This window comes from Danio rerio, chromosome 4 (genome assembly GCF_052040795.2).
Source record: "Danio rerio strain M-AB ecotype USA chromosome 4, GRCz13ab, whole genome shotgun sequence".
Taxonomy (NCBI): domain Eukaryota; kingdom Metazoa; phylum Chordata; class Actinopteri; order Cypriniformes; family Danionidae; genus Danio; species Danio rerio.
Genome location: NC_141024.2, coordinates 68,990,001 through 69,004,096, shown reverse-complemented (window position 1 = coordinate 69,004,096; position 14,096 = coordinate 68,990,001). Strand labels below are relative to the sequence as shown.

Genomic DNA, 14,096 nt, shown 5'->3' with positions numbered 1-14,096 from the left:
GTTTCCGGAACTATATCATTAATATTGTTCAAGATTTTTAAAATTATAATTTTTTATTACTTTTATAATTTATTATGATTACAAAGTTGGGTGACGGGGTGGCGCAGTAGGAAGCGCTCTCAACTCGAGGCAAAAAGGTCACTGGTTCGAGCCTCGGCTGGGTCAGTTGGAATTTCTTTATGGAGTTTGCATGTTCATGCTCACATGCATTTTAGGTGAATTAGGTAAGCTAAAATCTGTTGTTGTAAATGAGAACAGGTTGCAGCTGGAAGGGCATCCGCTGTGTAAAACATATGCTGGATGAATTGGCGGTTCATTCCGCTGTGGTGACCCCAAATTAATAAAGGAGCTAAGCCAAAAAGAAAATTAATGAATGATTATAAAGTTTTATAACTATTCAAGATTTTTTTAATTAAAGTTTGATGCATCACTCACTTTTGTTTATATCTCAGACATTTCTACCTATTAAAGTTAAATATCAGTGACAACAGAACATGGGTTACTCTACAATTATATTTTTTATTCTGGCAAGAATAATAGCAAAAGAAACTTTTAATTATTTTGCCCACTCAACAATTGACACATTATTGTCTGGCTAGTTTCTGTCCTCTACTTATGAGTTGAAAAGGCAATAATGGTCCAACAATCCTGTCCATCATCACCAATAAAGCCTAGAAATTGGGCATCAGTATACTGTAAGCCGATAGGTTCATATATTCTTTTCTAGTTATCAAAGACTTAATTTGTTACTTAATTTTTGTTACATTGTTTTAACTTCAAAAATATACATCAGTGTAAAACCTACAAATGGTGGAAAAACATATTCTGTAATATTAAAACCACCTGGGTCTCCACTTTTGCCATGGCCTCTTTTTTGTTGTAACAAACTTATACCCCAGGTTTTTCCAAACTTTTTAACAAAACACTTCCTTTCCACGGCTGTTACTATTTCTATCCAAGAATTATTGGCCAGGTTATCTCAATGGTGATCACGCATGGTCGGATCGTTAAGATGTCTGTACAGTCGTACTGTTTCAGACAAAATCCCTTCAAAGTGACTCATATTCAACTCAAATCAAACGCGGCGCCGCATAAACTCTTCACCCAAAAACATGTCGCGCGCTTCCAACGTGAACCTCCGCAAACACGGCAATGACGTCACATATACCGCGCGCACTGAGCTATTCCATGCTGGTCTTATTTGTAGTTTTAATACCGCAAATTACATTGGGACTAGTGAAATAAAGAACTACACCACCACGAAACCAAGCAACAACAAAAAATTGTTTAAATGAGCATTAGGAGTAGCGTTACATGTACATCGGAAAATAAGACCTGTGCAAACATATTTAAGACCTAGAACAGCGAATTTAAGGCTTTTTAAGGCCTAAAATTTAGATGTTTATATTTTAGACCTGTTAAGACCCCACGGAAACCCTGTGTAAGCCAGATGGCACAGCAGAGTGCAGGTTTCATCCACTTATTTCTGCGCTTTTTGGATATGCACATAAAAACGGTTGATGGAAACTCTATAATGCGCATATTATTGGAAAATGTGTGTGAATGGACAAAACAGCAGGCTAAGCACATTGTAAAACATCTAAAGTGTTGTTTTGGTCATTTTAAACCGCCTCAACCATTTCAGTATTGTTATTATATTAATATTTTAATGACCCCCAAAATTGTCAAGAGTGTTTGCACTCCGTGTCTCGCGACTTCAAACACCAGCGCGCGTTCACAGCGTGTCAGGATTGCCTTCTGAGGCGCAAGTCATTTATTAAATAAAGATAATATAATCCCGTAGCTGCTCCCACTGATGCATATTCTGTTTTTACTTTTGATGTTTGTCTCCAGTTAATCAGAAGGTGGTGATTTTGTTCTCTTTGACTTGTTGGATGGAAACGCTGCTTTATTTGCATAGTCTTTTATGCGATATTCTAGTTTTGGGCATACATTTAATTAGCATTTTAGATGATAACATAGCTATTCACACTGCATCAGCACAGCTGTCCCCTTTCTTCCCTATGTACCTGTAGGTGAACAGCTCCTCCGGGTGTGGCCATGGGCATTCATCCTCTGCTTTTTCTTCCTCATTTCTTCTGTCTTAAATCTCCATATGTCAATTGATAACTTTGTGACTGTATGATGACTGTAAGGATCCAAAATATCAGACCATAAGAACTGTTATGGAATTTCATGAGACAAGATGCAAAGTTCCAATGGATTTTCTAATCTGAGAAGTGATGAAGAAACCAACTGTTCCACTGTTCTATTCAAATCACTGTTGACAATGCAATCACAGGCTGGAGAAACAGAGCTACTCAACAGCAGGGGGTAATGCGAAGAAGTCACCCTTCTCCTTCCACTTAAAACCCCCTTCTTGACCCTTATGTTACCTTCTGATTAGAGCACATTTCACATAAAATGTTCAAGGTTTTAATATGGTGTATCTTGCATCACTATATTCATGTTTGGTATCATTTTAAATGTCTCTGTGTGATTGGTAAAGTGGTCTTAATTTTACAGTAATATTTTACTGGTATATGTTTATTTGGTTTTTGACTTCTATAAGATCTTGATAAGATGCTCTCCCTCCTAAGAGATGATTAAGTTCTTAAATTGACCAGGCCAGAGTTTCTGTGACACTTCTATTGTCTTGAATTTATGGCTGTTTGTTTTGACTTGAGTATATAAGCTAAGATGTGCTTTAGGACGGGGGGGAGATCTTGTAAAAAGACACCCCATTGCAGCATCTCTGAGACTTATGCTGCAATGTATTTCTGTGGTCAGGTATGCATCTCTTAACTCTTTGATTTATCTTTGATTAATGGATGTTGTATTGTTACAGTCTCATCTCTGAATTGGCTTCCTGATGATTTATTATGTAATTGGCAGAATACAATTTTACCTGACAAATAAAATGTTAAGTTTTGATTAATTCTGGAGTTTTGCGAATTCATTGTATCCAGTAGATTATGTGGAGTCTCGTTACCCTTATCATACGGCATAATCGAAATTGATTTAATTGGCGCATTTGATTATTCGTAGCCATTGCGTGCCGATAACATGTAGACCTGTTAATCATTCGACCACTGGGAATAGCAAGTTGCACGGGCTTGGCTAAAATCTGTTTATTTAGGAAATTAGGTGAGCGTTAAGGCAACCAGCCTATCTAAATATTAGTTAATCCTGCATCCTCTGACTATTTTCAGAGTGCCGACATATTGTCCGTGAGAAGAAACGCAAACCCGGGGCGTGGAACTCTGAGCGACGTAGGTCCCTAATGAACGTACAATTAGAATATCGGACCTCAGAAAATATCAAAACTCTAAATTAAATCATAAATGATGAATGTGATCCGTTCTTACAATTAGAAATATAATCTAAATTTTAGGATCATTTAAATTGGAGTCAGATGAATTCGGAGCTAATAAATTAATATAAATAAATTCTAATAAATAATAAAATTCTTTTCATAAGCACTAGAAAAGGCTTACATGCATTAAACCTTCGACCATGCTGTTAGTTTCGTCATTGAGCTAATAGATGGACGGTCACGTAAATCTGCAGTAGCCTGAACTTGTTTTTCGGTTCAAATAATATACCAGGCTTTTCATTGGTCCATTAAGATGAACTTTTTTTATTGGCTACCGAAATGCTGGTCAGTGCGTGCTTGAAATATTAATTTATTTACAGTACTCTGTAACGAATTGTGATTTTAAAAGTAACGAAGTAGATTACTCAGCTTAATTTGTACTCATGTACAAGTAAAAGTAAAGGCTTAAAATTTTACCCATGGAAGTACAATTACCTAAAAATGTACTTAATTACAGTAACATGAGTAGTTGTAATTCGTTACTCCCACCACTGCTGTTTACTGCTGAGTGTGACATGGCAGGGAAAGAAACAGCACCTCTATGTCAGAGACCATGGTGCTCGACTGGAAAAAGGTGGCCATCTCCAATTTGAAGGAAAGTCCTTAACTCAAATGTAGCTCAAGTATCTGCGTTTTTTTCATGAGGAATGGAATGTGAGATTAAAAGATGGATCAGTGCAGTAATGCAGTTGATGTGATTGTCTGTTGTGGTGAACGAGCTGAGGTGAAAGGCAATTTTTTCAATTTACCGCTCAATCAAGGTTCCTACTCTCACCTATGGTCATGACTGAAAGGACAGGATCTTAAATACAACCGGACACATTTCAGAAAGTGTTATGACCTGCTTGTTTGAGTCGCAACATAAAAGGGAGATGAGCCAACAAAATAGCCTGAATGCAAATTATTTATTATAAAATGTAACTCATAAAACCATCAATCAAAGCAACCAAAAAATGTCTAGGGATAATAATGAAGATAAAGAACTTAGGATATAATCACAACAACACTTTAGCTACATGATACAAGCAATGCAAAACAAAACCATAAGGTTAAAGATTTAATGAGATGGCAGGTCTTGACAGGAGGACTCCTGAGTAGCCACAGCGTCCTGGATTAGCTAGCAGCCTAGCACAACAACTTTTATATACCCATAGATGAGTAATGCAGGCATCCAATCAGGATTTACCACATACTCCAATTTGGAGTCTTGGGATCATCAAAGTGTATTAATATTGTAAAACTTAATACCTGTCGCTCTGTCTAAATCATCAAATATTCATAATACAATACATCTTTATTTATTTGTGTCTTTCCAGTGATGCTACTCATTCAGGTAGTCAGACAGAGAACATCATCCAAAACAACACTAGCTACATGAATACACTGGAGAGTGGAGTACAGATGTATCCGCACCTGTACAATCACTTGCAAAGAGAGATTTTAAGCTGCTGAGATGCTGTTTGTCAGATGTTTATGAAACTGTTCTTCTCTCAGCCGCCATCATTGTGTTTACGGTAAACGCGAGGAGCGCAACACATTTACAACCCCACCTACTGCAATGTAGGAGTGTTGGAAAACAGTATATCGTCACTCAGCCTTTTCAAACATTATGCACAGAGAAAATGTTTTGCTGCATTCATGTCATGTGTGCAACTTTTGTCCAATTCTGTAGACACTGATCAGATCTGTATGGTTTCTCTCCAGTGTGAATCCTCTTTTGTGTTTTCAGATGTGTTACTGATTAAACCTCTTGTCACAGTGTGAACACTTGTACGGTCTCTCCAGTGTGAAACGTCGGGTGCAGTTTAAATTTTGAAATAAAAGTCTTCTCACACTCAAGCACATATACTCTTTCACACCAGTGTGGATCTTCATGTGTTCATTAAGGTTTGCTAATCGGTTGAAACTTCCCACACGGAGTGCATTTAATGGTTTATCTCCAGTGTGGGTCTTTATTAAGGTCTGAGGAGTTGCTGAAACTCATCCCACACCGCAGCTGCGGTCACACTAGAGTTTGAGCATGCAAAATTCTGTTGTTTGGCACTGTGAAAAGCGGCGGGATTAAACAAGATTATTAGACAAAAAAGCGAGCTATTGGTCCATATTTTACATTTCTGTCCATAAAGGTCATGTTTTGACCTTTGATTGGTCTCACACAGTCAAGTGATGCGATTTTGCAGGTCAGAGTTCACCAAGCTTGAACTTTGCAATGCAGTGAACTGCGAAACTTGACACACAAACTTGGTTTCCGGTCTGACACATTCCCGTGCGTATGAATGGAAATCCATGGGGAAAAAAGTCCATTGTGACCGCTGCTTAAGTGCAAGTTTCTCTCCAGTGTGGCTCATAATGTGTAGATTAAGGGATGATGAGCAGATGAAACTCTTCCCACACTGAGTGCATGTGAATGGTTTCTCTCTAGTGTGGATCCTCATGTGTCGATTAAGGTTTGATGATTGGTTGAAATTCTTCCCACACTGAGTGCATGTAAATGGTTTCTCTCCAGTGTGGATCCGCATGTGTTCATAAAGGTGTGATGAGTTGTTAAAGGTTTTTCCACACTGGGTGCAAGTAAAGGGTTTCTCTCTAGTGTGGATCGTCTTGTGATTATTAAGGGATGATGATCGGTGGAAACTCTTCCCACACTGAGTGCATGTGAATGGGTTCTCTCTAGTGTGGATCCTCATGTGTTGATTAAGGTATGATGATTGGCTAAAACTCTTCCCACAATGCGTGCATCTGAATGGGTTCTCTTTAGTGTGAATCATCATGTGAATCTTAAGATCGAAATTTCTTCCAAAACTCTTCCCACACTGAGTGCATGTGAATGGTTTCTCTCCGGTATGAATCATCATGTGTTCATTAAGGGATGATGATCGGTTAAAACTCTTTCCACACTGAGTGCACGTGAATGGTTTCTCTCCAGTGTGGATCCTCATGTGTTGATTTAAGTTTGATGATTGGCTAAAACTCTTCCCACACCGAGTGCATGTGTATGGTTTTTCTCCAGTGTGGATCCTCCTGTGAATCTTAAGTTCCCTTTTTCTTCCAAAACTCTTCCCACACTGATTGCATGTGAATGGTTTCTCTCCAGTGTGGATCCTCATGTGAATCTTAAGATAGTCTTTACTTCCATAACTCTTTCCACACTGAGTGCAGGTGAAACTATTTTTGTCTCCCCTTTTCAAAATACCATCAGTCTGTAAATGAGTTTTTTCCTCAATTTTGACATGATGTTCCTCCTCTTTTCTCCCCTCATTCTCTTCAATTAGGTCTGAAATAGATAAAACATTAGTTTTCATTAAGTCTTAAAAACTCTCATCAAAAGCTGAAAAGTGAAAAGACACTGGAAACATTGGCTACACACACTGCAACTTTGATGCATGGTAAATGTAAAATAAATCAGATCATTTTTTGTTTGGTCCATTAACATGTACACATTTAAGCAGATTCAATTCAATTCATCTTTATTTATCTAGTGCTTTTACAATGTAAATTTTGTCAAAGCCACTTAACATAGAAGTTATAGTAAATTAAAACCGTGTCAGTCCAGTTTTTAGACTTTCTTACATAATTGATCATAAAAGTAATTTTGGTCATATTAATAAGACAGATTTGAAAGCTGTAAATGGAATTTTTATTTGTATATATTTAAAATTACAACAAAATGTTTTTCTAAAATGTGTAAAGCAGACAGGGAACAGGGCCGGAGTGGGACTCCTTTTTAGCTCTGGAATTTCAAGCCTTAGTCCGGCCCACCTCAGTCGACGACTGACTATATTAATAATAATATGCTGATGATCTTCTTTTTCTGTCGAATCCAGATACATGTATTCCAAAAGTTTTTACAATAATTTCAGAATTTGGAAATGTTTCTGGATACAATGTCAATCTAGCAAAGAGTTTCCTTTTCCCTATCAATGATAGAGCACAGCAAATGTCCTTCCAATCCTTTCCATTTTCATTTTATCAAAGTCCTGATAAATTTGTATAGTGACGCGCAAATATAAGGATTCGTTCAATAATAATTTTAAAACGACATTAGTGCTCAAGGACGTTTTTAGTGCTCAAGGACACCTTACAAACAGTAGGAGAACAAAAAAAGCAACAACCTTAAGAAGGTAGAGAAAATGGGAGACTAATAATACATAAAATAATGACAAAAGACCTGAGAACAAGTAACAAAAGAAACTCGTTCCTGTCTTTCAATAAGTGCTTATGTGCATTTAAGAGAACTAGGCAGCACACTCAGGGCTGCAAGATGGATTTAATTTAGTATTCTTATTATTAAAATATATCTGAATGAAGATCAAATGACTGAGTTGGTATTTGAGAATGAAAATAAACCTGTGTGTTCCTGCAGATCTTCCTGTTTGACTGTGAATGTTTCTTCAATCTTCACATCTTCACTCTCCTCTTTAATAAACGCCATCTTTATAACAGTGTGGAGATCAGTCGTTTCAGCAGGAGTTTTTCTCTGCCTCTGGACACTTTATTCTGTTTAAAAAAAACAAAACAATGAACAGAAGCAAAATAACTTCTCTTCAACAGTTTCTTTATATGAGAGTGATTGACAAAAATAAATCAGGTAAGTCTGAGCAAGAAACAATAGCCACAAACAAATGACCTAATAAAAAACTAGTTCTCCATTTATTTTATTTAAATATATATATATATATATATATATATATATATATATATATATATATATATATATATATATAGAATATTGTATACTTATATTAGAATGACATTATGCTAGTAAATAAATAAAACCTTCATTAAAACACATTTCTGTTGTTCAAACAATAGCCCTCGATTACTGTGATTAAAATAGTAATTCGTTGTATAAAGAATTAAAATAAAAGTCAACAGTAGGTATGTCATATTGGAAGAAAAACCTGAAACTTTAATCAATCGGTTTATATGTGTAAAGTTGTGAAACAAACCTTCCTCCAGTTGAACTGCAGCGCGGAAGCGGCGCCGCCTAATGACGTCACACACCACGCCAAAATAAAAGTCTTTTTTGTTCAGTTTTTTTTTTTTTTTTGGCCACTTACTGTTGCAATCGATATCGCAAGGCATATTTAACATTAAAATATATAAAATAAATTTAATTTGTTACAACTGCAACAAAAGATCTACATCAAAGAAAAACAAAACATTATGACAATAAATGTTTTAAAAATAAAGTACAGAGAGCTTCAGTTATTTTACTTTGATTTCTGAAGTATTTGAAGCTTTGAGCCACTTTCTCTACCTCAGAAAGAAAACATCTAAAAGAGGGTCTGTACTTTTTCCACTTATAGCAATGAATATGATATTTACCCATTAGTAAAATAAAGTTCACAACATCAGAGAAAGAACAATGTAAATCAGCTTTGTCAAATAAAATATCTTCTAGAACAATATGGGGGACTGAAATCATCTTTATTGAAAGCCAAGTATGGATGTCAAACCAGAATTTAAAAGTAAATTCACAAGAAAAAAATAAGTGATCGAGTGTTTCTGGAGCAGAAGCTACACTTGTCAACATCAAAGTTAAATCTTTTTTGAATAAACTCCTTCACATGGTATATCCTGAATAAAATTATGTAATGAGTTGCCTTAACCTTAGGTGCTACAGGATATTTAAGAGAAAAGGTAAAAGCTTTGTCCTCTACTAAGGGTTTAACAACTCCTAGATGATGACAGTTAAAATCACCAATGATAAGCGTTTAAATTGTTTGTAAATAAGCTTGATGTTACATTTAGAACTGACAGATCTGCTTGGAATACATGGAAACATGCTGGAAATGTTTAACCTATTATACAGTTAATTCAAGAGTGCCAGGTTTAATGACACTTTACATATATAAATAAATATCACTGAACTTTCTAAATGAAACCTAACACTCATTCTTTGTTCAGTAATGATATTGTGCTCTTCTAATACTTAACAGTGGCAAAACCTGGAATAACACATGGGAGCCCTCCAGGAATTCCTGACACTTTACGCCCAAGTCTCCTCATGCTAACCGGATTGCAATATGACAGTCTAGTCAGCATAAACACCTGGACTCACCAAGCACACTTTGGTTCTCAGTGTTTTGTAAAAATTGTTTTTGCTATTCTTCCGTAAATACTTAAATATGTTTTGAACTTATTCTACTTTTGATGTTTAAGTTCAGAAAGTTGTTATTATAAACATAATTTGCATTTGTCATGAACTTGACTTCTTGTTGTTGTGAAAGCTGTTTATTATAATGGCATTTCCAAAGGCATCATTTGAAAAGATTTATTGCAGTGCAGTTTTACTTGAGCTTGACATACCAGATGCATGACATGAATAAATATCACAAAATAATTATAATAATAATAATAAAAATACAAAATATACATTTCCTTCAATTATAATTGTTTTTAATCATTTATATATGTATGGTAATATATTATTGCATTAAAAACTGTTATAAAATATATATATGTTTGGTTTTTGCATTTTTGCGTGATTTTTATTATTTATTTTATTTGTGGCATTATAAATAAATTAAAAATGTTTCATTAAAAATGTATTGTGTTTATTTGCATACTCATTTACAATGAACTACTATTTTTACTATTTAATGGGCACTATATTTGTCATTTAAGTTTGACATATATTTATATTTGTATACCTACAGGACGCAGTGTGTTTAGTTACAGAAAATGCTGGAAATGTTTTCAAACATGATGCTTTTTTTATTATTTTATTATTCGTTTCAAATTTAGTATACTGCCTATGATCTGGTTTTACTATGATCATTTTGCACATCAGGTTACCCCCACAAAGGAACCTCACGGTAAATATACATTTGTATTTTTAATAAGACAATAAATAACATGTAATATTAATACACATTTTGATATTTAAGTTATATTATAAGGTTATTATAATCTACCTTCAGCCGGAAGATTACCAAATAGAGACAAAGTGTGACGTAGATTGCGACGTTGTGATTGGACTATAACTTCAAAGCCAAATTAAAAGATCCTTCGTGTTGCCAACTATGTTTTGCTAACTTTGTCACTTTACTAACAGTGTCCTTTATCAATGAGTTATCGCTGTGTTTCAAATAGTTACCGATTAACCAAGATCGTAACCCTAAACTTAACCCTAACTACACCTTTCAATGAACTACAATTTGTAGCGCCATGTCTTTCGCGTCCCATCTATACAGCGACAAAGGATTGTGGGTAATGTAGTTTAAAGTCTTTTTGTTATCAAATGGAACAAATACTATTTTTAGTGAACTAAAGACTATCTGAATAAGGTCATTGTGCATATATTTATGACATATATGAAAGCCAGGCATAAATATGTTATTTTACAATGAGTATTTTTTTTTAAACAGCTTTTATTGACTTGATTAGTATATATCAGACTATTATATCCAACATTATTTATTGAACATAGCATAAGTAATAGTCTTGCTGATCTCACTCATTTCTCGTTTGAAATGTGAATACTTTTTCCTTTTCTACGGGGCTCTATTTATCCCTCCTTTTATCCAATTTGTTTTTATTAATTCATTAATTAATTTATTTTTGTTTGCTGTTTAACAACTTATTTTTTCTAATTCTCAATAATTTTTATCATATGTAAATATGCTTAATTTTCTATTTGTTAAATGTCCTTATAATAATTTTTTTTTTGGCTTCAGATTGTGCTTCACTCTTTATTTGATGAAGGAAAATAAGATAAAAAAATAATAAGATTTATTAAGTCATAAGCTAAATTCTATATATATTAATTAAGGGGACATAGGGATGAACTTTGGGGGACTGTAGTCTCGTACCTACCAGACATCTCTGAGTGTACTGGCAAATGGAAAGGTGTGTGAAAAAACACAAAGAGCAAAATGGCTGTGGACACTTGTGACATGAACTTTATGCCCAGGATTTACTGAGGACTGAAAAAGCTACATGTGTTCAGAGACATTCAAAAGAGACACTAACAAGAGACTGATGAACTGATCAAAGAGAAAATGCTCCACCAGAACTTTACATCAGCTGAGTCAAAGAAAGAAGCCAGCCCAGAGAGAGAGGGGGAAAAACTGTGCCCTGATATGAAGGAATGTCAGGACACCACAGAAGCACCAATCTGTGAGCTGGTTGTCTCAGGTTGCGAGGGGGGATAGTCTGACAGTCCACCTCAAAGTAGCTCCTATTAAGTTCAAGCATTACAGAAGGAAAGTTAAGAACAAAAGTGTAGCTACCCATTCTTGTATCGAATCAGACTCCTGTCAATTTGAGAGAAATTATTATCATGCAAATTTTAAGTAAGAAAAAGTGTTATAAGGTAATTTCAAAGTGAAACTTTAAATATTGAATAATATATTATGATGAATGTTAAAAAATTTAGGTTTAAGTTTTAATACGTTTAATCATAAAAGTCCTTAAACATTGAAGGATAAATTACAATGCAGCAGATTAACTAAAGAAAAAGAAAAAGCTTTTAATAAGGCAATAAATAAATAGGAGAATAAAAAAGAATGGAATTAAGTATTTAAGTTAAAACTAAGTAAAAGAAATATCTTAGCATAATCTTATTGTGAATGGCCTAAATCAAGATTGGATATTGAAAACTGGAAAGAGATTCAAATCTAGAAAAATTATTTATAGTTAAAGAGAAGATTGAAATAACAAGTTGAAATAAAATTCACAGGACATGATAAGGTCAGAAAGTAACAGTTCTGAATTGCTATAAGAAAAATTGAAAGAGAAAAGTGTTTAAGAAAACAATATAAGGAATTAATAAGGAATAATAGTTAAAACAGAGCAAACTGAAATTTACAATACATATAGTAAGTTTTAGTCAGATGATAAAATTGTATGAACAACTAATTTGAGGGGAATGCCTCAGGAAATAATTTTGAGCCAAAAGAAAATAACTCAAAGACAAAAAGAAATTAATATATAGCTCAGAAAATCGATTAGTAAAAGAAAGAAGTGTCAAGTTCCAACTAAATGATTGTTATTACAGGACTGAGATGCAGATAAAATCAGCCAGCATAGTCAGGGTTAAAATTAAATCAGATGTAGATCTGCCCAGAAAGAAAAACACTAGATGCTGAAATAGGTATAAAACTATCAAAAAGTGTAAAAATAGGAGCATTAATAGAAACATTTACTGTAATATACAATCTGTCCTAGACATTTCTATTTAAATTTAAAGGAGTAATAAATTATAAGTAACTAATAATATTTAATTGAAGTTAATTTGATAATTAAAATAAATGGTTAATCAAGACAGATAAAAGAGGCTTAATGTTGATAATATGATTTAAGAGCAATCAATAGGAGAACATTTTCCAGCTGAAGTTCATATTGTATGTGGAGATATGTTCTTTTGGATGGTAAATATATTAAGTGCTTAGTTTCTATTGAGTTTAATTTAGGTAACTACCAGAGGAGGGTAGAAACTTGTTTGTACTTGTGTAGGCTGATGACTAGCAAATACTGTATACACCAGAATTGGTATTGCTATTGGGTCGACCCTTGAAAGAAACCACATGAAACTTTGCATAAAACCTTGCATATAATCTTACCTATAACCTTGCACATAACCTCTTGGAATGTTTTGCAAAGATGTCTAATGCAGTAGGGACTTTTATGAAGAAACAATTAATTGCCATGTGCAAAGCGATATCTGTGCAGAAAGGAGCCATGTGAGAGAGCAGAGATACAAGGTCCAATTAGTCCAGCTGATTGAGTCTATCTGTGGATGTTCTGGAAAAAGGAGAGAGCTCAGGAGGAAAGGACCATATCTGGATGAGGGCAAATACAACAGCTGCCAAAGTGGATGCCATTAATGGGGTACCAATGCCTCAAAGGAGCGAAAGGAAACAACTCCAGCAAGGGAAAGCTGACCGGAAACAGAGGAGCCTGAATATTCCAAAGCTCTAAACTACTAAGTGCAATGTGTGGAAGGAGAAGTTAATCAGAACAAAGTAAAGAGTGATTCTGATAATATGCCTGAATACCACATACAGAAGTACCACAAGTCAAGGGATGATGAATGCACAACTGCAGATTTCAAAACTCAGACTCTCAACCACACATCTCCATTAACATCTATTAAAGTCAAGTGAAGATGCTGATAGCTTAGAAGAAGAGAAACAAGGATGACCAAAGATCAAGATCAACATTTGATGCTTTTTATGTTTGCATATTGATTTTGTTTGCATATTGCTTTCATGGTACCTATATATAATATCACTTCAGTATATTCTACATGAGTGTGAAAACCAGCAGCTAGGACTGAACCAACTGAATACTTATGCTTAAAACATTGTTGTCTTTGATGTGTTAAGAGAAAAAACAGAGTACAGTCTTTTACTTCCTTCAAACCAAGAGAGAGGGGAGATGTTTGGCTGGACTTCTGTCAAAGTACAGTGGCATAATCTAGTCAATTGATAACAGCTATGTGGCTAATATCAGTCACTAGATAGAGGTAATTAAGAGAACTGGATTATGAAATTGCACTTTGGGGTTAAAAGACAATAATATTAAGACTAAAGTCTTAAGAGGAGGGATTGAAGAAGATTTCTATTCTCTCAGTGTGAAGTATTTTCTTAGTGTAAAGCAGTTAATTTTCTCTTCTCAAAATGTATGTAGTGTTTGCAGCAAACATGCCAGCATGTGTTAAAAATACTGTGTAATATGAGTATGCCTGCACAGGAGCAACACCAGGAGAAGG

The 14,096-nt window shown here is 34.6% G+C and overlaps 1 protein-coding gene across 1 annotated transcript; it reads right to left on the bottom strand.

Moving 5' to 3' along the window:
* Positions 1 to 4,262: 4,262 nt before the first annotated feature.
* Positions 4,263 to 8,361, bottom strand: LOC137491213 (uncharacterized). The gene is made up of 3 exons (XM_087250228.2): positions 8,326 to 8,361; positions 7,724 to 7,873; positions 4,263 to 6,650 (listed from the first exon to the last, which is right to left on the bottom strand). The coding sequence occupies exons 2-3, from the start codon at positions 7,806 to 7,808 to the stop codon at positions 5,536 to 5,538; spliced, it is 1,200 nt and encodes a 399-aa protein (XP_087106354.1). The 5' UTR covers positions 7,809 to 7,873; positions 8,326 to 8,361; the 3' UTR covers positions 4,263 to 5,535.
* Positions 8,362 to 14,096: the final 5,735 nt, after the last annotated feature.

Bases quoted from the DNA above. Each gene is read 5' to 3' on its own strand.
- LOC137491213 (XM_087250228.2), bottom strand. From the start codon at position 7,808: ATGGCGTTTATTAAAGAGGAGAGTGAAGATGTGAAGATTGAAGAAACA. The intron at 6,651-7,723 runs GTTTATTTTCAT...TATCTATTTCAG, and splicing joins AGATCTGCAGGAACACACAG to ACCTAATTGAAGAGAATGAG.